Source organism: Canis lupus, chromosome 15, assembly GCF_048164855.1.
Source record: "Canis lupus baileyi chromosome 15, mCanLup2.hap1, whole genome shotgun sequence".
NCBI classification, from domain to species: domain Eukaryota; kingdom Metazoa; phylum Chordata; class Mammalia; order Carnivora; family Canidae; genus Canis; species Canis lupus.
Genome location: NC_132852.1, coordinates 38,971,960 through 38,998,716, shown reverse-complemented (window position 1 = coordinate 38,998,716; position 26,757 = coordinate 38,971,960). Strand labels below are relative to the sequence as shown.

At 35.9% G+C, this 26,757-nt stretch overlaps 1 protein-coding gene across 5 annotated transcripts in view; it reads right to left on the bottom strand.

Annotated features, from left to right (window-relative positions):
- Positions 1 to 9,779: 9,779 nt before the first annotated feature.
- Positions 9,780 to 26,757, bottom strand: part of HOOK3 (hook microtubule tethering protein 3) — a 143,546-nt gene continuing 126,568 nt past the window's right edge. For all 5 annotated transcript variants that reach the window (XM_072776678.1, XM_072776676.1, XM_072776677.1 and 2 more), the window contains 6 exons: positions 24,094 to 24,128; positions 20,326 to 20,408; positions 18,807 to 18,907; positions 17,074 to 17,178; positions 16,848 to 16,919; positions 9,780 to 13,958 (listed from right to left, as the gene is read on the bottom strand). In XM_072776678.1, the coding sequence (XP_072632779.1) occupies positions 13,818 to 13,958; positions 16,848 to 16,919; positions 17,074 to 17,178; positions 18,807 to 18,907; positions 20,326 to 20,408; positions 24,094 to 24,128 (537 nt within the window). In that variant the 3' untranslated portion in view covers positions 9,780 to 13,817. The remainder of the gene's footprint in view (positions 13,959 to 16,847; positions 16,920 to 17,073; positions 17,179 to 18,806; positions 18,908 to 20,325; positions 20,409 to 24,093; positions 24,129 to 26,757) is intronic.

Sequence of the window (26,757 nt, the reverse complement as noted above, 5' to 3'; positions counted from 1 at the left end):
GGATGGAGTCCCACATCAGGCTCCTCTCCAGGACCCTACTTCTCCCAGTTCCTATGTCTCTGCTTATCTCTGTGTCTCTCATGAATAAATAAATAAAATCTTTAAAAAAATGAAAAAAGATGGAAAGCTTATACTGTATGACTTCAACACTTATAAATCTACAGTGGGGATCCCTGGGTGGCGCAGCGGTTTAGCGCCTGCCTTTGGCCCAGGGCACGATCCTGGAGACCCGGGATCGAATCCCACGTCGGGCTCCCAGTGCATGGAGCCTGCTTCTCCCTCTGCCTGTGTCTCTGCCTCTCTCTCTCTCTTTCTGTGACTATCATAAATAAAAAAATAACAAAACAAAACAAAACTTTGAATACCATATTTAAAAAAAATCTACAGTGATCAAAACAGGGTATTACTGGAATCAAGATGGAGATGAATGTAACAGTTGAAATCCAGAAATAAAACTCACATATATATATAGACAATTGATTTCCAACAAAGGTGCAAAATACAATTCAATAGAGAAAGGATAGTCTTTGTAACAAATGGTCCTGAGCAATTCTATATGCCTCTGCACTTCCTCCAAAGACAGGGAACTTAAATCATACATTGCACTTGCAGCGTATACAAAAATTAAATCAAAATGGGTAATAAACATAACATGTAGTACCTAAAACTATGAAACTTCTAAAAAAACTAGGAGGAAATCTTCATAACTTTAGATTGGACAAGGATTTCTTACACACCAAAAGACATAATGCCTTAATGAAAAAAAAAGATAAAATTATACTTCATGAAAATAAGAAATTCTGCACTTTGAAAGATACTGCCAAGAGAATGGAAAACCCAGCAACGGGGTGAGAAAAAATATTTACACATCAATTATCCCATAAAGGACTTAAATCTAGAATAAAGAATTTTCAAAACTTAGTAAGAAAACAATCCAATAAAAACTTGGAAAATAATTTGAACATATTTTATCTAAAGAAGATATATGTATGGCAAATAAGAACATGAAATGGTTCTTAAGAGCTCATAGGAAAAAACAAATTAACACCATAAAATACAACTATTAGAATGGCTAAAATTAAAATAAAACCAAAACTGTTCAAACAAAACCACAATGAGATACTAATGACTACTATCAAAAAGAAAGACTCAGTATTGGCAAAGATGTAGAGGAAGTGGATCTCTCATACACTGCTAATGGAAATGTAAAAGACACAATCCCTTTGTAGTACAGTTATGTAATTATTTATTTATTTATTCATGAGAGACACACAGAGAGAGAAAGAGAGGCAGAGACACAGGCAGAGGGAGAAGCAGGCTCCCTGAAGGGAGCCTCACATGGGACTCGATCCCAGGGTCTCCAGGATCATGCCCTGGGCTGCAGACGGCGCTAAACTGCTGTGCCACCAGGGATGCCCAGTTATGTAATTTTTAAAAATTAAGTACCATACCTACCATATGACCCAGCCATTCCACTCGAGGTGTTTACAAAAAAGAAATGAAAGCACACGAACACACAAAGACTTTTTTTAAAAAAAATATTTTATTTATTTATTCATGACAGACAGAGAGAAAGGCACAGACAAGGCAGAGGGAGAAGCAGGCTCCATGCAGGGAGCCTGATGTGGGACTCGATCCCGGGTCTCCAGGATCAGGCCCTGGACTGAAGGCGGTGCTAAACCGCTGAGCCACCCAGGCTGCCCCACACAAAGGCTTCTGAGCAAATATTCAAAATAGTCCCAAACTGGAAGCAACTCACATGTCCACCAGCAGGTGAATGAATAAACAAATTGTGGAATACTCATACAATGGAATATGATTTAGTAATAAAAAAGGATGAATTACAGATACACACAATATATAAGGAGATCTCAAGTTATGCTGAGTAAAAGCCAGACAAAAATGAGTATACCTTGTAGGATTCCATTTGTATAGAATTATAGACTATGCAAGATAACCTAGAGTGACAAAAAGCAGAAAAATTGTCGTCTAGAGACAGGAATGGGTCCAGGGTACCTAGGAAGACCTGGAGGGATTACCAAGAAAAAACACTTTTTGAGGTGATAGATTTTATTTGAGAGAGAGCACGAGCAGCAGGGAGAGGCAGAGGGAGAAGGCTCTCTGTTGAGCAGGGAGCCCCACGTGGGGCTTTATCCCACAACCCTGGAACCATGACCCAAGCCAAGGGAAGATGATTAACTGAGCCATCCAGGTACCCTGCTTATTTTGGTTATTGTGATGGAATCATCATGAGTATATATATGTCAAAAATTATCAAATTGCACACTTAAAAATAGTTAAAAGTAATTCATTAATAGAGTATGTGAGAAATAGCATGTTTGTATACTAATGGGAATGATTCATTTTAGGGGAAAAAACTGAAAATGCAGGTGTTGGTAACTCTGGAAACATGTCTTTTAGTAGGCATCTATTGTGCTGAGGATGTTGGCTAGGAATACAGACATAGACCTTTATATTCTCAACAGTTATCTTTTTTTTAAATTTTTATTTATTTATGATAGGCACACAGTGAGAGAGAGAGGCAGAGACACAGGCAGAGGGAGAAGCAGGCTCCATGCACCGGGAGCCCGATGTGGGACTCGATCCTGTGTCTCCAGGATCGCGCCCTGGGCCAAAGGCAGGCGCCAAACCACTGCGCCACCCAGGGATCCCCTCTCAACAGTTATCTTAAAAAATAGTCCTAGAAATTAACTATCAAATTGTAGGAACATGTAGCCCATTTTATATACAATTAGATAAAAGAAGCACGAGCATATGTGTGGCTTCAAACTTACTGGAGTTCCAGGTAGCTACTTCAGGTCTTACACTCAAGTTCCCTGACTAACCTGTACCATCTGCCCACAGTACCACTGTGACTCTGCTTGGCACAGGGATTAGAAAATACCAAAAGGATTTTGGCAGTCGGTAGGAGATGCATGAGAGAAAGCCTTCAGATGAATCTGGCCTCGGCCATCATTTAGCTGTGACTGAAGGGTCCCTCCTGAGGGCAGCTGAGTGTCTTCAGATACAAGAGAGACATGACATTGTTTAAAACCATTAAGGTTTGGAGTGGTTTGTGATGCAGCAATTACCTCCACAGTACATACATGTATTTAGGGCAAACTGATAGGCTTTCACCTGAGTGACAGTTCTCTTTGGGGACCTTTCAGTGTTGTGCTTCATTTGACCAAATCTTTGAAAGCAAAAACATTTTTTGTGATCCAACCTATCTTTCTCCTTTGCTTCAATATTAAATACCCAGGAGAGGCACTCAATAAATGCGAAATTAATATGGTATCTCATGATAATTAGTGAAGAAAACTTATATATATCTTTCTGACAGTAAAATAAGCACTCTTCGGACTTTTTTTTTTTTTTTTTTTAAGATTTTATTTATTCGAGGGATGCCTGGGTGACTCAGTGGTTGAGCATCTGCCTTTGGCTCAGGGCGTGACCCAGGATCCGGGACCAGATCCCATATTGGGCTCCCTGCATGGAGCCTGCTTTTCCCTCTGCCTGTGTCTCTGCCTCTCTGTGGCTCTCATGAATAAATAAATAAAATCTTAAAAAAAAAAAAGATTTTATTTATTGCAGAGTGCCCAAGCAGGGGGAGTGGCAAAGGGAGAGGGAGAAGCAGGGTCCCTTCTGAGCAGGGAGCCCGACATCCTGGAACTTGATCCTGGGGCTCTGGGATCTTGACCTGAGCCTAAGGCAGCCGCTTAACTGACTGAGCCACCCAGGTGTCTCTACATAATTTTTTTTCTTTTTAATTTAACCTTGGTGCTAACTTCATTTTGAAATTACTTAGGTGATTATTTTAATGTAAATATAATCAATTTCCACAGTGCTACTGCCATTTTACTCAACACTGAAAATGTCGTATTTTAGTAATGTTTAGGGTGGAGATGGGGAAAAGGGTGAATTATAAGGGTGTGCAAGGGAGGAAAAGGAGTCCTAATCACCTAAATAGGAAGCTCCAACAATAATGCTTTATATTGTTAAAGAATGCAACTTCTCTCCCATTGGTTCTTGCTGTACAGTCTGTACTGAGACTGACTGTGTTCCCATGGTAACTGTAAGAGGGAAGAAGCCATGTTTAGCTTTTATCCGTTAAGAACTTTGGATAATCAGCTTACAACTATTAAGTACCAGCCTAAATCAAAACAAAATCTATGATACGTACTGGGGAAAAAACCTCAAAGAATATACCTGATTTATAATAAATCAGTGGCATGATCTCTCAATTGATAGGACACCATAGCAAGTGCCAAAGGCAAGGGGATGAACATGATTAGACAATTATTAAATATGTGTTTGACACAGCTTAAGAGCAGTAAAAAAAAAAACTACATTGAATTTTTATACAAGTCTTTATTTACAACTTGTTTAACAACTGTACACTTTTTGCAGCCTTGAAAACATTTTTGTACTTGAATGGGAAAATATAGTTTGACCAAATCTTAACTTTATTCTTCATATACATATATTATATGCATACATATAAACATACACATATAATTAATACCATAACAAGTTGGCAGTCATAAAATTAAAATGAATAAGTGATATCAAAAGGAAATATAAGATTTCAAAAAAATTAAAAATCTGTCTTTTGGTGGTTATTGGACCTTATGTTTTTGTGATTTAGTGAAAATTTCTTACTGAGGCTAACAAGTCATTCACCTTGGAAAATCAGTTAAGAAAACCCACCAATCTGATATACAGTAAATGGTTGGTAAACTTGGTAAACACATGGAAAAATCCTTGGATGGTATTATGTACAATGTTGCTATTTCTGTATTGATTCCATTTGTGAAGTGAGAAATTTAGAGTCCTAAGGGGATTTCATTTTTGGATTACATTGACAAAGAATTAACAGTCATTAAATTAAAAGTCATTAAATTATAAATTCAATAGTCAACCAGAAATAAGAATACAGCTAGTAATATCCTTTTTGTAAAAGCTAAGCTGCAAGGTGGGTAACTATGATGCCAAATAGGAAACTAACAACAATTCATAGAACAATCAATAATACTTAAGACATGAGTATAAGGCTTTAGAGCTGGGACTGTAATCAATACAACTCCAACTCTAATGTACTAAGGTGTTTTCCAGCTCATCTGAAAAGTGTAAAAAATACTTAAGGAAAAAAAAGCCTTTTTCTATCTTCAAATCTTTGACAGAATTTATTAATCAAAATAAGGCAAATTATTAAATTATTAGGTATGTTTGAATTTTACCATTTATTATACAACCAAAAATTGGGTGTATAAATGGTGGGGCAATTGTCAAAACATGAAAACTTGCAAAACAAGATAAACCCACAAATTATTCCTCTAAGTGCAAAGCATTCTGAATTATACATAACCTGTACACAGCAAAGTTAGTAACGGCAATGACATTTTAGTGCATCTAAATTTTAAATAACTAAGGTTATTAAAACACAAAAGGCTACTATTAAAACAATTTTGAAGGCCTTAAATCATTGATTGGCATTTGTGTACAGTCATTTCCTGTATTTATATTAAAATACTATTTATTTCAAGCATAATGAAAATTTCTCTTAACTAACATGAGTCTCTGTGGTACACACATTAAATTAGGCCAACAAGAAAAAAAAAACACACCAAAACCCTCAAATCACACCTTTTACCCAGCTGTACTGAACAATAAGAATTTCATAATTTGCTTGGAATTTGACACTACTGGGTTGAGTCTGTTGCCTGATTTAAAACATTTAAAAAGGGAGAGGAAAGCATCCTGACTTCCTAACGATAGTTTTAGTATTTAACTAAGCACCAAGCTGACTCAAGAGAATTATTAGTCTCTTTATTTTCATTTAAAAATTTAAAGATGCATCCATATACATCCTTTTCATTATGTTAAGAAGTAAATACTAAAAGGTTTCATTAAGTCACCAGAATAAAATGCTTGCCTCATACATGAAACTGAATGTGATTCATAATCCAAGTTATTAAGAGCAAGAAACTATGAAGAACCCTCCCAAAAAAGAAAACCCAAGAAATAATTTGGATCTTGATGTACCTTTAAGGGAGAGATAAACAAAAAAACTTTTCCACTTTCATTAGATCTATATATAATTAAAAAAACAGAAGAGAAGGATAAATGTTTAACAGTTTTTATTTGTAAATAAAGAATTCACTGGTTTCTGTTCTACCTGCAGATGAACTATGTATCATCAATTTGAAAAGACTACAAAAAAGGGGGAAAAAGCCTGAAGATACTGTTATGATTTATAAAATGATTTAATTATGTTACTTGAAAAGTAAAGTGCTGAGCATCTGTTTAAAAATATATTGAAAAGTAATTTCAAAGAATGGGGTTCTGATTATTCCAGTGACTTTAAAAAGGGCTGTATTAATTTTTATATGAAAAACCATTTTCTTTAACTATGGCAGTAGAATCTAAGAGTTTATAAGTTAATTGAATACTTTTATTTTGTCCCTATTTTCTCTTTGGGCATTGTAAAAAAAAACATTTTCTGCAATGATGGAAATGTTCTGTATTTATGTGTCCAAAATGGTAACCACTGTCCATGTGTGGCACTTAGCACTGGACGTGTGGTTAGGTGACTGAAGAACCACAGTTTGAATTTTATTAAATTTAAATCATCATATGCTAGTGGCTAATAAATCAGACAATGTAGGTATAGAATCTAGTCTTATCTAAATTAGCAAAAAGACACTGGATGATAAAGACACTTAGAAGGTAACTTATCCATCCACCAACTAATTAGTAGATATTCAAAACATTGTATTTTGCTTCTGTATATTTCATTTTTAATTTTTTACTTTGGGGGGACAAAAGCAGCTCTTCCCTCAAAGGTCAGGGTCTAGACTTCTCTATTTCAGTGTTGCTTTCTTATAGGTAACTTAAGCAAAGAGCATCAGTAGAACAGGAGGTAATGCAGAAGAAAATACTCCAGAAACTTTTCATACTACAAAAGCATTTCTCTCATGTAAAAGCACAAAAACAAAACTCTAAGAGAAAGTTCTTATGCGCAAACCTCCTCATTCTTTGGCGGTAATCATGTGTCAATGGTTACCTAACAAATATTTCAATTACTTTTGGACTATGATTCAAATATTAATATATTCAAGTTACAAATGGAAGAGTCCTGACTCTTAGAGACATATCTTAATAGAACAAGCTGAAAACTGCCATATTTGAACTTAAGAATAGTCAAGTTCATTAAGCTCATCTGTTATAGCAGAATGAAGAATATTTCTGGAGCATTCTGCCATCTGTACTGACTGCCTTTTCCCATCAGCTAACCCCCACCATTTCTTAGATTCTCTGACTTTAGAGCTCCTGGAACCTGGCTTGCTTTCTCCTGTCTTTGGGGCTAGGCAATAATGAAGAACTATGAAAGAAAGCGAAGGGCAACTGATATGTCTGTATTTTAGGAGACAGGCGAACCAAAGGTAAGAACCTCTGACTAACTAGAAGACTGTTTATTTTTTATTAATGCAACTCCAGAAAACAAAGTTTCAAGTGTATTGGCATTTGAGAGAACTTGGCTTCATGAGTATTGACTTGAAAAGAGTCTTATTAATGTGAAATATAAAATGTAATTGATGCCTAGTAGCCCCAAAGCAGCTTCAAATAGATCTCTAGACTTATATTTTCAGATCCCACTCTAAATATTTCAGGAAGAGTACAGAGCCCATTTCTCTGGGTAATCTGTTACACTTTTCTTAGTGAGTGCTCCAACATAAGGAAAAAAACCCTAGTGTAAAAGATACAAGTTGAAAATGCCACAGAAAAGTAGAAGAAAAATAATGATCTAATATTAGTAAAGTGCTGTGAGTCTTGTGGTAAAGTATAAATAATACATAAATGAATAGATGTAACAGTAAATAATATTAAGACACTCATCTCTAATAGTGACATATATAAACATACTATAGAATATATATACAGTAACCACTGCCCATAGGTTGACAAATACAGCAAGAATAAACATGAGTCCCTTTTATTAATTTTGACAATATAACTGCTAAACTAATTATTTTCCTTTGTCAACTTAGAGATCTCTTAAGTGATAACACCTGTTCAGAAGTCTCCCACACACATTAAAGCCACACATGCTTTGGTAGTTTCCCTTTTCTCACTTTGAGATTACTCTTGTCATGATAGTTAATTCTTCCTTTAAGCTCTGAGTAGATATAATTCGGGATATTTGATAGTCCTATGGGCCTGAAAGTTTGAGGCCATGGACACTTCTGATGATTTCATCTTCAGACACTAAAGATCTAATTCAGAGCCTAGGGGTAACATATCAGCTACATAAAAGACTCTCTTGAATATATATTTTAAAATCTCTACTCTTGCCTTCAGTTAAAACAAAATTTTGTGGGGGCTACTATGTCTAATTAGGGGGGAACATAACATTGAGCCTAAGGTTTATAAACTAGACAAAGCAGCAGATCTAGAGAAATCGGTAGTAATTTTCAGCCACCACAGATTTCTCATCTGATCAAACCATAGTATCCTTAATGGCTTCAAGTGATTATCTTAGATTTAGTAATGGGGAACAGTTTTAAAATGAAAATAGATGCTCCCCCCCCCCCACTGATAACCATATAGTTAATATTGTATCAAATGCCCACCAAAGGGAAGGACAATTAGAAAATAAATTTTGTCTACTCCTTTTTATTTAATGATCATGTAAGAAAGCCAGAAGATTTTATGTAAACTGTCACTTTAGGAACATTTGTTAAGACAGTGTTATTTTGAATTGCATTAGTACGTCTATCCACCTAGATACTTGTTTATCATCAGGCCATTTCTTATCCCAATAATCCATTCTAATTTCTAGGAATGGATTTGTCTTAAGAGCCTTCTGTTACTTTCTCAGATTTTTATGTTTACTTATAAATATGGCATACAAACCTATCTTACAGAATATTACTGGAAAATATTGGAAAATAGAAAAATAATGAAGAGAGACATCACATGATTTTTGATAAATAATTGTTAGGGAACATGTATAGACACCCTACAACTGTCAAAACTCATATACTTGCCATAATTAGGTTCAGGTCTCTAGTTTCTCAAATAAACTAATGTCCTTTTATCAATTTAAGTGCAATGTGAAGGATCCAAGTATAGTTCAAGATAACATTACATAAACTTCATAAGTTTTTAAAGTCATAGATAATTGTGAGTTGGATTGGATTGATAAAAGGCTATTTAACAACATAATCAATACATTCATTCTTCCCAAGAACATAATCAATGATTTAAAAGAGATGTATATCATCACATTTGTATTGTCCTTCATTTTGTAAAGAGGAAGCTAAAGTAATACTTCTGTGGTTTTTGGGGGGTGGGGAAAAGCAGAAATTAGCTGTGTCAGTGGCAAATTATTTTGCTTTTTGGGTTTCTGAAAAATGAACAGTTTTACTACAAAACTTTAGAATAAAATTATTGTGCTTAAATTGGACAATAGAACATTTTCAAATTTTTCATAAAAGGAACATACACCAATTATTATTTAAATATGCTTTACAGAAAGTAAAAAATTGGATGACAGATACACTGAGAATACCCTTCCTCATATAAAAACTTCATGATAAAAAATATTAGAATCATTATAGTTACAAAGAATAAGCTCTGAAACTGCTTTCTAAATGTAATGAAACTGGGTTGTACAACTACCAAAATAAACTGCTATTTTGACATTTGGGATTATAGAAAAAGAGATTATCATATTGAATGGAAACCCTCTTAACTTATAAAAAGGGAAAATAAAAAGCACACTAAAATAATTTTCAAAGACTCTGATACCCCATTTCTTTTGTTTAGTACACTCCTTCATCTACTGCAGGGTATCATACCAGCTTGCCTTTGAAGAAATATAATGCTACATCAGCTTGATAAGAGTCCCTTCATAATACAAGGTTAAGAAGTCAAAGTTTCCTTCCATAGTTTAACGAATAGACAACAAAAAGCATTTTGTCTTAATGTTATTCTACAGTTAGCAAAAAGCAAGAAACCAAGCATTTTTCTCTCATTTTAGGATCATGGTTGTTCTTATCCATGGGGCTGTAAAACTAGCTAGGTTTACATTGGCTGTGGGTTGTGGATGCTTTTTCAGATAATCTCACATGTTCCCACTGGGGATAATTGTAACATTCCAAAATCTAAGGTCTAGACAATTGGAAATTAAATGTAGAAAGTTAAGATAATTTTAAAAATTTAGATTTTTGTTTCAAAATACTTCTTATATTGGGATAGAGATTTTCATATTTTTAACATGGTGTTATCTGGGCAGCCCGGGTGGCTCAGCGGTTTAGTGCCGCCTCCAGTCCAGGGTATGATCCTGGAGACCTGGGATCGAGTCCATGTCAGGCTCCCTGCATGGAGCCTGCTTCTCCCTCTGCCTGTCTCTGTCTCTCTCTGTCTCTATGAATAAATAAATAAAATTTTAAAAAAAATGAAATTTAACATGGTGTTATCTTGAAAAGATGAATGCTTGTCTGGGAGCAAGGGACACTCAAAAATATTTCTTATCATTAGCTAACAAAAACAAAGCTGCTACTGAAAAGGAGATCTGAATAAAGTAGCCAATAAAATCACCTTTTCTTCAGCCTAACTCATCTTTCACTGAACAATCACTTATTGCGGATCTACTTGCACAGTGTGGATTCTCATGCCTGTGCAGGGACTAATGAGATATAAAGACCAAGGTTTATGACTGCATAACATCTAGCTTAATTTTGTACACTGAGCTTTTATCATATAAACAAAAACAGTAAAACTTCAACAAAATTATCCTATTATTATCTAATCATCTCATATCTCATCAAGCCAACTTTACCAGGCTAGGGCTATCAAACAGAAATAATTCAATCTTAATCAATTTTGGAACATTGGTCCTTTATTTAGCGACTTTTGTCAGTTATTATCAAATAATTAGACAAATGATAAAATGACTGAGTTTTTGAAACTCTTTTAAGAAATGTACAGTTGTATTATTCTCTTTTCCTATGTGGTGAACTATGATATTTGTTGGATTTTTTCCAATTACAAACTTTCTAAGTACACACTGCAGAACATAAATGTTATTCTTTAATATTCTTTAGTTATTTACTTTGTATTCTTTTACCCTGGTTAGAAGGAAAACAGAAAATAAGCTTTTTGTAAGAATTCAACACTGCAGGGATGGATCATTCCAACCTAATGCAGTAACACTGTACTTACTCCACCGCTGAGGCCAGGGCTAGCTCCACTGTATGAAGCTACTGTATAGTAGGAATTTGTAAAAATATAGCACAGTATAGCTCACATCTAGATAAAGCACGCTAAGACTTTCACAAACCTCCTGAGAAATTATTAACCATTACTGGAGAAATAGTGATTTATAAATCCTGTCCAAAGCTGGGCAAGAGGAACAGGGCTGTTACTGCTACAGATAAGTTTTATTCCTGCTTTTTTAAAAAACTATCAGAATGTTTGGAAATAGAATTTCTTCTATCTAATCAAAGTAACATACTAAACTATACAGGTAAAGGGAAATGAAAGTTGTGAATGTAAACACCAAAATAACAGCATGCCAAAGATGCCAAAGCAAAATAAGAAATAAACTTGCTTCTAAAAGCCTGGCACCTTTTCCTCCCTCCCATTCAGAGAAATATATCTGAGTGGGTGGGTGGATAGGTAGGTACGTAGGTAGGAGACCAGGACTGGGACAGTAAATATAGAACTAAAATGAAAACTTCTCATCTCATAGGATACAATCCATTTAATGAATAGCTCATAGACTCTTTTATTTTCATCTATCTTATTCTGCACATAGTATAATTTCCAAATAATATTGATGTTACCAAGGTTAGTGTTAATGTCCTGTTTTAAAACAGTTAAATCCTTATGGTATTTGTGAAATAAGGGGACATGGGTAGAACCCTCTTAACTGGTTTTTAATCTTTTATTGTTAAAATTATGTTGATGAGGTCTGCTTAGCCTCCTGAAACCCCACAATGCATTCTATTCATGTGGTTCTCTCCACTATTACTAATTCTTCCTGCTTTACAGTCTTATCAGGCAGAAGCATTCACACTGCACTCAGACTTCTGTATTTAATGTAAAAAATTAGCACGAATATGGAATCATTTCTGTGTACACTCTAATACTTTTCTTCAAGTACAGTTTCTGAGGACAAATGAAAACACTACTAACTTATAGGTCAATTTACTTAAAAAAATCAGTAAAGAATTTGAAGTCAGACACCTGAATATGGTTTCTGAAAATTCTTAATTACATGTAGCTTGATTTAGTGTTATTCATTTGTATGTAATATACAGGACTAAATGAAACCTGAACTTCCAAATAGCAAGTACATGAAATAAAATCTTTTAGGTGACCTATCTAAAACCAGAACCAACCAACCAACCAATCTAATTTCAATAATTTTTTGCTTTAAAAAAAAAATTGGCCATGATGCAAGAAAAAGGCTGGAGGGGAACTTAAATATAATTTGGGACCAAATTCTTAAGCCAATATGGAAAGTCAGGCAGAGGCATTTCATTTTCAAATGGATGATATTTCACATTTACATAGCACCTTATACAAAGTGCTTTATAATCATTATTACTTGACAGCCATTCATCAACGTAAATGAACATGGTTTACAATCTGTCAACAAATCTCAGAACTTCAAGGCAACCAACTACCCAAGAGAATCTATTCAGTAGCAAATTCTTGGACTAGTACATAGAATAAGAAAAAATGTTAAGAGACTGTCATAACATCACATACAAGAAGTCACTTATTGATCTTAATGACATATTAGGATGTCAGGTTTAGGAATTACTGAGAAATAGAAGGATTTATATTAAAGAATAAGTAAAATGAGATGCAAGTCAACAGGAAATTGTCCAAAAGGTAAGGCTACCTATTACTTCTAAGTATATGGAAAATAAATCTTTTAGATGTGGAGGGCTATTGAAACTGTAAGTGTTAGCCACATTGCTATAATTTGATCTTCAGTTACTAGGATATTCCAAAACAAGAAAAAAATTAATGCACTGCCTGATTTTTTTTCTTCCGTAATTTCCCCCCAAATAACTTAACCAATGCATTTATCTTCTGTCAGCAAACAAGATAGCAAGAAATAATGAAATTTTATGTATGTTTTAAAAATAGTTTCCAAATCTTCGGACAAATTTAATTTCCTATAAAACAATGTGGAAAACTCATTTTTTCCCCTCTAAATAAATCTATCAGGTGCCTTAGGTAACATCTGATTAGCACCTCTGCCAATGTATTTATGTCTTTGCAAAAAGTGCACTTGCCAATCATTTTATATAGTAAATATGCAAGTTATTTGAAGTGCATTTGGAAAACAATTGAAAACACAGATTAATACATCATAAAAAGATTAATTCCCTTTAAACAAAGACATTCTTATAAAGCATGGTAACACAGAGGCACAATAAAGAATATAAATTGTATATCAATTATTGGCAGAAAATCTAATTCATTACAAAGCCTACACCATTGGGGAAAGGACATTTTCATACAAAGAAAAGTACTACACTATTATACAACACTTTTAATTGGGCATTTAAAAATTTTTGGCACATTAAAAGGAACTGAAAGGACTACAAAATAAAGAACCAAGAAACTAAAATATAGATAGAGGAGAGAGAAAGTCCTCAAATGAGAAACAACTAAATACCAACATAAAAGAGACAAAAAATAAGCTGGCTGAATTTCCTGAAATGTTGTCATATGTAACAGAAGTATGTTTTGAATGCAGGGTGTTTTTTAATTCTGATGGCAAGACTTGTCTACCTTGCTGTGGCTGGTTGAACATGGCCCGGATAAGATCTTCTTGTGCTGGTTGCTTGCCTTTGCCTAGCCAGAAATGACTGCCCTGAACCTGTACTAGCAAGTCTATCTTCAGCCGCCTTTTCATGCAGGGTCATTCCCTATATAACATAGGAAAAAAAAGTAATCAATGAAAAAAAGTGGAACATACTCTCACAAAAGAAAATTTCATCATGCAGAATTTGTCACATTGCATTATAAGGCACAATTAGGAATGTTAATTCTGTTCATTATAGATTAAAATCTTATAGAGACATATTAGTTCCAAAATTAGGTACAAATCTTCTCTTGGAAAAATTAAGGCTTAATTTTCTGAATTTACAATAACCAAAACACCAGATAATAGAGACAGAATTTTAGAATACGTTACCCATATTCAATCATTGTATTTCCTTTTCAAATCAAATGTAAAAAGTGATTTTCGAAGGACAAAAAGTGCAATCAATTGGTAGCAGCTGATTCACAGGAGGTTGTGGAAATTATATGGCTTATTTTGAGTGGAAAACACAAATGCACATGTCGTTTCTTGAGGAGGAAAGCCACACTAGGTATAATACATACCACCAAGGTGTTTTTCTTCACTCCAGGCGGGCTTGTATTCTCAAGCAAATTAAGAAAAGTTCCTGACAGTCCACAACAGAAGGCCCAACCGAGAGCCAGGGGTCTTTCTTGAAGCCTGGAGTAGGATGGCCTACTAGCTCAGAAAGGACAGGATAGACAATTGCTGGACCCAGAGCACCTTAACAGGAGGGAGGAGAGCTCTGGGAGTGCGCCTTTTAACCTGTTGTTCTGTGAGGAGATCAGGGAAAAAGTGGTCTAGATACTTATTTAATAAGCAGTAAGGAACCCTGACCAGGGAAATATTAAGAACTGCGTGTGAGGGGGATCCCTGGGTGGCTCAGCGGTTTAGCACCTGCCTTTGGCCCAGGGTGCGATCCTGGAGTCCCCGGATCGAGTCCCACGTCAGGCTCCTGGCATGGAGCCTGCTTCTCCCTCCTCCTGTGTCTCTGCCTCTCTCTCTCTCTCTCTCTCTCTCTGTCTACCATAAATAAATAAATCTTAAAAAAAAAAAAAAAGAACTGCATGTGACTATTCTTACTAGTGATTGGCCACAAGTAAACTGATGGGAGGAAGTGGGCACTGCAACAAGGAAGAAAGGAAGAAATAAGCAGCTGAGATCCAAAAGGAGAGCAGGTGCATAAGCCAAGTTATGTGAAAAGTCCCAGGGCTTTCCTAAAGTGAACTGGACAGATCGGCACAGAGGACAGAAGACCAAACATTCATCTTCCTAGCACTTGTTAGTTAGCATCTAGGGAAAACATTGGTCATGGGCTCTCTGTCTTTAACAGAATTTTGGTCTATTGCATACACCCAAATTCACATTTCTCCATTTTCCCAATGGGAAAATCCAGAACATGTTTTTTTTTTTTTTTCCCCAGAACATGTTTTTTTACTCAATTTGAAATCAAAGCATTTAAGAATTTGAAGAAAACTGACAAATAGCTACTGGTAGTCTTTAATTTATTAATTTGGCTACATATATTGCCGATTATATTTTATATTAAATATACTAACTTTTTTTCACTTTCACATTCTAACCAACTTATTCCAATTCTTCACATACCTTTAAGACTGCAGGAGCCATGACCAGGCCACTCTGAGATACTTAATGCCTTTTCCCGGTGCTTGTCGTTTCCCTTCCATTCAATAGTTTGGGATGCAGAACTTTCTGAATGTACGTATGAAGCTGTTACTGGCTAATTTTACTAGAACATAACTTGTGTGAGTCTACTAGGAGTTATTTCTTCACTCTCTATAGACCTGCTATTCTTTATTATGTCACAGAATAAATAAATTCAATTCTGTAAGCATAATATGTGAAGTCATACAAATCAATCAAAACTATGAAATGACTAATAAGGATTGAGGGGTAGAGTTCCAAGATCACTAACACTAACCCTTCAAGAGGAAAGAGAATAGGTGGAGTCAGAACTAGTACTTAGAGAACTTCCTTAAATAGTTTTCCCCTATTTTTTAATTTTCAAGAAATCTATATTTGTTAACAATAATAGTATTCTAAACCCAATTTGATTTCCTTTGTTTTTTTAAATTGTGATAAAATATGAAATATGTTGTTTTAACCAAGGCAAATATAAATGTGGACATATCATGAAATTACAGGAATTTCTGACAAAGGTCAAATCCCATCATTGGAGACCTGGGACATCACCCTTTAAGACACAGTATCAGTTACAACTGTAAAAAGGAAACAATGGCAACATAACTGTAGGGTTGGGGATGGGGAGAAGGGGATGATGGAAAAAGTCTGGTTCAATTTCCTGTCTTAGGCAACAAACATTTTGCCAAGGCAGAAGTGGTCTTGCTGGAAGAAAAACAATGAAGAAAAAAAGACAGGTCTAGGACAAAACTAAAAGTACATACAGCAGCACTCTTCAAAATTCACAGCTATTCATATCCAGAAAATCTTACTGAAGCCCAGGAAGTTAACAAGCATTTATTTTCCCCTGCAATATTTTTAACACTTTTTTGTGTTAGAAAATTCAATTTCAAAACCTCCAGTTGTTCAGGGTTTAAAACTATGAACATTTTCCAAACCATCCTCATTGTAAGTACCACTCCTGCAAAGGCAATGGAGTAATCTCACACAATAAACACTTACTACAACTATGTTCTGGTATTATTAAAGTCCCCTTCTCCTAGAATAAAATGGTTTTGAGGCCCAGAAATCACACTGTCATTTATCTATCCTCTAGGGATAATGATGTGTTCAATTCTTCCTAACCCTGATTATGATGGTTCTTATTTCTGCTCTTCAATCCTATGATAAGTATTAGGTTTGGTTAGTGTGTGTTAGGATAGCAATTACTTTCAGATTCATTTGGTAGAACTACTTCTACAACACAGATAGTATGATAAATATTACATATTCATTGAACTTTGCAGAGAATTTTGAAGTATTATTTTCTTACCATATTGTACCAGGCACTAACAATATATTTCTCCTCCATTTCTCTTTGAGTCTTTGTTTTCTCATATTCTCTCTAAAAAAAAAACAAGCACATGTAAACATGTAAAGATGAAAATTCAATAATAAAATAAATTATCTAAATTCATGGACACAGTTGTATATAGCAAGGGTCCTAGAAAATAAAGAACCAAAAACCAAATATCTTATTGTATAGTATAGCAAACTACCTCTAAAGAATGGAACAGTCGGTCCCGTTCCTGGAGCTGATTTTTAAGAGCTTGTATTTCTGGTGCTGCTCCTTGATTCTGCTTAGGGTCTAAAGTCCGGATAACCTGCAAAAAGGAACAAAGAAAAAATTTTAAACTTTCAATTTAAAGGCTATAACATTTAAGGAAGCAGTTACTTAAAAAAACTTGGGATCCCTGGGTGGCTCAGCGGTTTAGCGCCTGCCTTCGGCTTAGGGCGTGATCCTGGAGTCCCTGGATTGGGTCCCACGTCGGGCTCCCTGCGTGGAGCCTGCTTCTCCCTCTGCCAGTCTCTCTCTCTCTCTCTCTCTCTGTGTCTCTCATGAATGAATAAAAATTAACCCAAACTTAAAGGTAAACCTTGTAAGAATCATAAAGCTATCTTGCAAGGATACTTTAAGATCTGAATGTATGAAATAATATTCAATTGTTAAAACTTTCATTTATATAAAACTTCCAGCTATGTAAGAATCAATTATGGCAAGCAATTCTGGCTTAAAATTAACAAATAATACTACAGTAGACATTACTGACAGGTGTCTTCCCCTTCCCTTTCCTTCCCTCTGATGTGGCTCAGCTACCATCTGCCTTTGACCAGCCCTCTACTCTAGGAGAGCAGGTCCTGATGGTTAAAAAGCCCATCATTGTGACCCCATCACCTCTGCCAGTGGGTTGGTTTAGGCATGGGCATGTGATGCAATTCTAGCTGACCAACTAGCAGTCTTCTGGGAAGCGTCATTTTGCTTTTTGAACCAATACTTTTACTATTAAAACTGATCAAAGCTATAGAAAACTGAAAGAGGGGAAGAAAAAACCCACTTCCTTTAATCCCAATTTACCATTTGCTGCACTGCCACATCTTCTCTCCAGACACACACACACACACACACACACACACACACACACACACGCTTGTCTGGGAGCCTACTGTAAAGTAATCTGTGTATCTCGTGACATGTAACCCCCAAATACTTCAACATGCATCTCCTTAGACTAAGGACATTCTCTTACACAATCATGATACCAGTATCATCTGTAAGAATATGAACAATTCTGTAAGTCATCACTATTCAGTCCAAATATACATTTCCACAGGTGTCTCCAAAATGTTTTTGATAAATCACTCCTCCTTTTACCCACAATTCAGGATCCAAAGATTAAGGTTACATTTGGCACTTTGATCCCTTTGGGATCTTTTAAATTAGAAGAGCTTCTTGTGCTCCCCCCATACTCCAATGGCTTTTTTTGTTTTTCATAACACTGACTTTTATCCCCAATTCTGGATTTAATTGATTATTTCCTGAAGGTATTATTCAACTTGTTCCAATAATCTCATTTTCTCTGGAAACTGAAAGTTAGGTCTAAAAGATGGCTTAGGTTCAGGTTACATATTATTGATAATGACACTACATCTGCTTGTTATCCTATCATTTGTGTAGCTAATTTTGATTATTACCCTAAAGAGGGGACTGCCACTTATTTTCTACATAAAGGACCATTTTCCTCTTTGTAATTAGTAACTACAGTATGGGGTGATCTATTTGGATCATTGTTTCATCCTCAGCATTTTTTTTTTTTTTTTTTTTTTGTCAAAAGATTTTTTGTTCTTTTCCTGATAGCTCTTGATATAAGAAGTCACTGTACTTGTCCTAAATTGGATGACCAGTGAAACAGGATCGGAAAGTGGAGTGAGAAGCCTAGAAACTCATACTTACACTTTTGGCTTTCTCTAAGTACTTTTTATATCGTTCCTCCATTTGCTTCATTTCCTCTTCTTTCTTTCGTAAAGCTTCTTGTAATTCTTCAATTTTTAAGGCTACAGATGAGTGAAAAAAAATTTTTTTTTAGATTGTAACAACCTGAAAAATGTTTCAAAATGATAAAATGATTAGTTAACAGCACTGAAAGTGTTTGGTCTACTCCTATATATAATTATATTTTAAAAACCTGTAATTTTTTGTTTTTATAGAAAGTTTTTCTAATAAAAACTTCAGCCTGGAAATGCATAAATTAAAGAGTATCCATCAGTAGATGAGTGGATAAACAAAATGTGGTCAATATATATAATCAAATTATTATTCAGCTCAATTCTGATACATGCAACAACATGGAGATAATAGAAGTGAAAAAGAAAGATGTTCTGCTAGGTGAAGTAAGCCAGACTTGAAAGGAAAATGTATTAATCCACTTAGATGAGTTACTTAGAACAGTTCTCAGAGAAGGAAAATAGAACAGTAGCTCCCAGGGGCTGGGAGGATAGGGAACAATGGGAGGTTATTGTTTAACAGAAACAAAGTTTCAGCTTGCGATGACGAAAAAGTTCTGGGAATGGATAGTGTTTGTACAACAATGGGAATATACTAAATGTCAATGAACTATATACTTAAAAATGGTTAAAATAGTTATTTTTAAAAAAGATTTTATGTGTTAGAGAGCGCACACATACGAGCGAGGGTGGGGGGTAAGGGAGAAGACTAGGGAGAAACAGACTCCCCACTGAACATGGAGCTCGTCTTGGGGAATTGATCCCGGGACCTTGGAATCATGACCAGAGAGCTGAAGTCAGACACTCAATGGACTGAGCCACCCAGGCAACCTTAAAATGGTCATATTTATGTGATGTATATTTCACCACAGTTAAAAAAAAAGGGGAGGGAGGAAGATCTTCGTTGTGCTCTACATAAAAGCTTTAATAAAGTCAGGCTACTTACATGTATAAATATCAAAAGCAGTAAAAGTTTGGTTGACTTAAACATACTATGAAAACAGCTAATTTCATAAAATATTCATTAGCATCCACAGCTAAGGAAAAACTCAGAACTATAATTAGAAATACTGTAAAGATGATTATACACTCTTTCTGTAAATAAGATAAATTCTTTAATTGCTAGAATATGTAATAGAACCTATTTCTGAAAGAAACAACTTTATATAAACTCATCACTAGGCATCTGGGTGGCTTGATCTGTTGAGCATCCAACTCTTGGTTTCAGCTCAGGTCATGATCTCAGGGTCATGAGATTGAGCCCAGTGTTGCATAAGCTTAGAATTCTCTCTCTTCCTCTGCCTGGGCCCCTCCCTCCTGCATGCACACATACTCTCTCTCTTTTAAAATCTTAAAAACAAAACAAACAAACAAACAAACAAAAAACACACACAAAATAACTGTGATAATTAGTAACATAATATGTCAACTTCAATTAAAAATAACTATGCTAATTAGGAAAAACTCACAGCTGTTATTAAATCGTGGTTCAAGATCTTCAATAATGGCTCTCTTCTTCTGCAATTCATTATTGGCTTCATGAAGCTTCTCCCTGTAACAAAATATGTAACACATTGTCATCTACTACTGCTTTTTTCCCCCCACTTGAAATGAAAAGATCTATGTTCTTTATTCTGGGATACAGTTGCATAGCATGCAGCTGCTATGAACAAAAAAGGGATAAAAAGTCTAATCTGACATGAATTTCATATATATTTTAAAAATAGAATAGAATGAAGACTCCTGGGGGGTTGCTGGAAGTATTCTGTATGTTGATCTGTTGATTCTATAGGTTGATACCTATTTATGTAGAAAAACATCCAACAAACTTAGAACTTAGCGTTTGTATACTTTATCTAAGTTATATATCCTAATACAAGAGTAAAAAATGCACAGAAAATATGTTTCTTCCTGTTAGTTACTATATGTGCAATTCTATGGTATTTAGTTTGACACTTTGTAATATAAGAGGAAAAAAGGCTGCATAAATCAGAAGAAAATACAGAAAAAAAAACCTGAAGAAAACAGATCACTTTTTATTTTTTAAAGATTTTATTTATCTTTCATGAGAGAGAGAGAGAGAGAGAGAGAGGCAGAGACTTGATCCTGGGACTGGGATCCTGGGACTCCGGGATCATGCCCAGGGCTGAAGGCAGGTGCTAAACCGCTGAGCCACCCAGGGATCCCCCAGATCACTTTTTAAAGTCTATTTCTGGTCTTTTTAATGCATAATACTTTAATAAACCTATTTCTTTTTCAACAAATTTTTTATTGGTGGATAGTACTCTATTTTTATTTTTAGAAAATGTTTGCAATAAGATTTTCACATTATAAAACCTTTATAAAGTTTTTAATCAATTTTTATAATATCCTATTCCTAGAAAAAAAATGAAAATTTAATAAGCCTATTTCTTTTTCAACAAATTTGTTGAGAGTGTGATGTATCTAGATATAAAATCAGTATATACAGGGACGCCTAGGTGGCTTAGTGGTTGAGCATCTGCCTTTGGCACAGGGTGTGATCCCAGGATAGAGTCCCACATCGAGCTCCCTGCATGAAGCCTGCTTCTCCCTCTGCCTATGTCTCTGCCTCTTTCTCTCTGCATCTGTCATTTGAATAAATAAAATCTTAAAAAAAAATCAGTATATACAGTAGTTAAGAGAATAAGAAAATTTAAGCCCAGTAAAGAAATAGGGTATGAAACAGAAATTATTCCAGAACCTTAGGGAACCCAAACTCAGAATTTTAATCTTTCTCATGACTTTTGTGATGAGCCTGTGTGTATTCCTAACCAATATATTGGTGCATTTTACCAAATTTTGCTTTTTATATCATACTATATGTATTGTTCTATGACTTCCATTTTCTACTTAACACCATGCTCTTAAGATTCACTTATATTGATGTGTTAGCCCCAAGTTACATATTTTTTACTGCACTGTAGTGTTCTGTTGTTTGAACATACCTCCTTCTAGCTACTATTTTACAAACCGGTGGTATTTGTATTGCTTCTACCTTTTTATGATTGCAAACAACATTTTTTCACACTTACTACATGTCTCCTGACACACACCTAGAAATGGTAACAGCACTTCTAGGAAGCTAGAGTATATGTAGGGAGTGGAACTGATAGGTCACAGAATATGTGCATGTTCAGTTTGCTAACTGATGTATACTCAGTGGAATGGATTAGAATGACCTCTGCTGACCATCTTTGGCAATATTTAGTATGTCTGATTTTCAAATTTTACATTTTGTGTGTGTAAAATAGTCTTCACTGTAGTTTTTAATTTGCATGAGAATGATCACCTTTTGAAATGTCTATGGACCTTCTTGTGGATTGAATTTTATCTCCCCCAAAAGATATGGTGAAATCCTAACCTCTTATACCTAGGAATGTGACATCATTTGAAAACAGTGTCTTTGCAGATATAATTAGTTAAGATGAGATCATGCTGGATCAGGGTGGGCCTTACGTCCAATGACTAGTGTCTTTAAAAAAAAGGCCATGTGAAGATAAAAAGTAGAGAGAAAAATGCCATGTGAAGATGGGGTGTTAGGGATTGGAGTGTTATTTATTAATCAGGGAACACTGAGGATTGCTAGCAGCCAACCTGAAGATGGGCATGGAACATATTCTCCCTTAGACCCTCCAGAAGGAACCAATTCTGCTGACTTCCTTGATTATAAACTTAAAGCCTCAAGGACTGGTAGAGGATAAATTTCTGCTTTGTTTAGCCACCCAGTTTTTGTAATTTGTTATGGTAGCCACAGGAGACTAATAGGCCTCATCATCACTTCTTTTTGATGAAGATATTTACCATGTAAATGAACACAGAATAATGGTCAGTTTTATGAAACAACAGGCATTCCATTTTTTTTTTTTTTTTTGCATTACAGAAATAGGAAAGAAAAAAGGACAGAATTCAGTACTGAATCCTGACTCTAGGTAACCTCACAATGGTTAGAAGGTAACATTTCTCTTCTACTAGTACATAAAGAATCTGCACATTATTAGATTTGCCATCAAGTGTCAGTTGCTAGGACTATCTCACTTTTCCCACCTTAAAAAAAAAAAAAAGGATAGCATGAGGCAAATTACCAGATAATAGAATTTTTTTCCCATCATTGTAGAACAAGTCATTTTCTCTCTGTGATACTGAGGATGTTGGGCTTACTATAGTGGAAGACTGTAACATTCCCAATAGGCTAGCAGTTCATGACCACCCCCGCTCAATGTTTGTTAGGAGAGTTTTCCTAGAAAGTGATAGGAAGCATTAAAATTGTTACTGGGTGTGAGAAAAATCACGAAACATTCCTAACAATGTCAACCTCAGCTAAAGATAAAAATGGATGAAGATTTCATCATGAGAAAACAAATGCAACGTTTTACAATTTATTTCACTTTTAGATTAAAAAGTCACTTTCATATATTTGCAATTCAAGGAAATGTTTGAAAAATCTGCTGCTGCTAAGCTCTGTAGTACTTTAAAAAGGAAGATTCTGGGTTGCCTGGGTGGCTCAGTGGTTGACCGTCTGCCTTTGGCTCAGGATCGAGTCCCACATCAGGCTCCCTGCATGGAGCCTGCTTCTCCCTCTGCCTCTGTCTCTCTCTGTGTGTCTCTCATGAATAAATAAATAAATAAATAAATCTAAAGGAAGGAAGGAAGCTAGGAAGCTAAGAAGGAAGGAAGGAAGGAAGGAAGGAAGGAAGGAAGGAAGGAAGGAAGGAAGGAAGATTCAGCTAGTTATACTCTAGCACTGGCAAACTATAGTCTGTGGGCCAAATTCAGCCTGCTGCTTGTTCTTGTATAAAGTTTTATTGGAACAGTCACATCAGTTTATATATAATCTATGGCTGCTTTCAAACTACACAACTAAGTGGTTGTGACACAGACCATGGCTTACAAAGCCTAGGGTAACTGCTGGCTGGCCCTTTATAGAAAAAGGTTTCTGCTTCCTGATCTAGCGTCTCAAACTCCTAACTATGGTTAGACATACTATCACAAAGATATAAAACTCTGGAATCCTATTTGAGAAAACAGTTCTAAAGCAGTACTTATTTTTAATTTAAGGACCTTGGATGGAGATGACCCTTCAGACACTATGAATGTGTCTTATAATTTCCCCTATCCTCAGGGCCACCTGTGCCATTGCCTAGATCCTCTGTAATAACCTAACAAAATACTTTTATTTCACGAGAGAACAGAAGAGATTCAACAGCTTTCATACTTACAGATGTTCTTCCAGCTTCTTTTTTAGAAGAACTGACTGAAAATGAAAAATAATAAAAATTTATTTAACATTTTAACTAATAAATTACTTTGTAAAAATAAACAGCACAATAGTAATCAACTCTGAATGGGTTCTCAGTAAATTCTCTGGTCAAAGAGCTTAAAACATACAATGTACCTAAGTCTATTTCTCTTGGCATAAAATACCTAGAAACTGTATATCTGAATCATCTATTTATAGTCAGGAAGAATTGAATAAAAAGGCCACTTATATATAGACCTACCATTCCTGGACTTAATAGGCAGGTAGAATTCTAATAATAATAGATTTTTTCCCTAACATATTTTTTATCTATATTATTTTCCTTGCATCATGATAGAGAATGGGATCAATTTCCATGAATGCTGACCTACTCAGAGATTTCTGAATATGCACACAAATAATTTCTGTGATTATATATGGGAATGTGAAGGATGGTGTATGCATAGAATTTAATTTACTGAAAAACACAGTTTTGGCTGGGTGTTTTTATTTCTTTATTTTTTAATTTTTTAAAAAAATTTATTTATTTATTCATGAGAGACACAGAGAGAGAGAGGCAGAGACACAGGCAGAAGGAGAAGCAGGCCCCATACAGGGAGCCTGATGTGGGACTCCATCCCAGGACTCCAGGATCACGCCTTGAGCCAAAGGCAGGCGCTTAACCACTGAGCAACCCAGGAATCCCAAACTAGGTGTTTTTAAAAAATGTCTCCTAGGGGAGGTGTCTGGGTGGCTCAGTTACTTAAACATCTGACTCCTGATTTCAACTCAGGTCATGATCTCAGTGTCCTAGAATGGAGCCCTGTTGGGGCTCCAGGCTCAATAGGGACTCTGCTTGAGAATTCTTTCTCTCTCTAAAAGAAATATAATCTAAAAAAAAAAAAAAGTCTCCTAGGGGTACTTGATTTTGGCTCAGGTCAAGATCTCAGGATTGTGAGATCGAGCCCTATGGTGGTTTGCACTGGGCATGGAGCTTGCTTAGGATTCTCCCTCTCTTGGGATGCATGGGTGGCTTAGTGAGTTAAGTGTCTGCCTTCAGGTCAGGTCACGATCCCGGGGTCCTGGGATTGATTCCCACATCCGGCTCCCTGTTCAGCGGGGAGTCTGCTTCTCCCTCTGCCTCTGCCCCCTGGCTTGTGCTCTCTGTCACTCATTCTCTCAGAGAAATAAAATATTTAATAAACAAACAAACAAACAAAAAAGATTCTCTCTCTCCCTCTTTCCCCCCAGTTCACATGTGTGGTTTTTCTCTCAAAACAACAACACACACATGGTCTCCTAAAAAGCAGGATATTAGGATTGGCCTAAAAATAAAAACTAATAGCATTCGATAAAGGACCACTAGGTTTAATAATTAAACTTAACATTTGTAAGGTACATATTATAAATGAATTCTATGAAACATTCCACTTTGAGATAAATTCAGCCAAACCCAATTAATACAGGCTTATAAAACAACCTGCCCAGTCAAAAGCAGCAGTGAAGGGGGTAAAACCTTCACACCAAGTTCTTGGATTTTCAGTCACCTGATTTATTTATTTATTTATTATTAAAGATTTTATTTATTCATGAGAGACACAGAGAGGGAGAGTTAGAGACACAGGCAGAGGGAGAAGCAGGCTCCATGCAGGGAGCCGGATGTGGGACTCAATCCCGGGACTCCAGGATCACATCCTGGGCTGAAGGCAGATGCTCAACCACTGAGCCACCTAGGCGTTCCTCAGTCACCTGATTTAAAAATGACTATGTAACTGTTTATTCACACCCATTGTAACAGAGCTCTGGAGTTTATCAAGTTTACTTCTTTGCTCAATATGTCAACTATACCAAGATCAATGGACTGCAAGGCCCCCTACAAGTGCTTCCCCCAAATATAAAAAAAGGGCAATAAACCCTGTTAACTTTTTTTTTTAGATTTTATTTATTTATTCATGAGAGACACATAGAGAGAGGCAGAGACGCAAGCAGAGGGAGAAGCAGGCTCCATGCAGGGAGCCGGATGTGGGACTCGATCCTGGGTCTCCAGGATCACACCCTGGGCTGAAGGCGGCGCTAAACTGCTGAGTCACCTAAACTGCTGGGCCACTGGGGCTGCCCCCGTTACCTTTCATTAATTTTTTTTTTAATTTTTTTTTTTTTTAATTTATTTATGATAGTCACAGAGAGAGAGAGAGGCAGAGACACAGGCAGAGGGAGAAGCAGGCTCCATGCACCGGGAGCCCGACGTGGGATTCGATCCCCGGTCTCCAGGATCACGCCCTAGGCCAAAGGCAGGCGCCAAACCGCTGCGCCACCCAGGGATCCCCGCCTGTTACCTTTCAATTGTTACTTTGTTCCTTCTTTAATACAGGCAGTAAAATGAAAATACTTTCTAAATACCTGTAATTTTGCATTTACATTTTGACTGGGCTCTAGCAGAATTAGTTTAAAAAAGTTTTTTTTAAAAAGATTTATTTATTTGAGACAGAGAGAGAGAAAGAGAGAACACGAGAACACAAGCAGGGCGAGCGGCAGGCAGAGGGAGAAACAGAAAACTGCTGAGCAGGAAGCCTGATGCGACTCTATCCCAGAACCCCGGATTACGACCTGAACTGAAGGCAGATGCTTAACTGACTGAGCCACC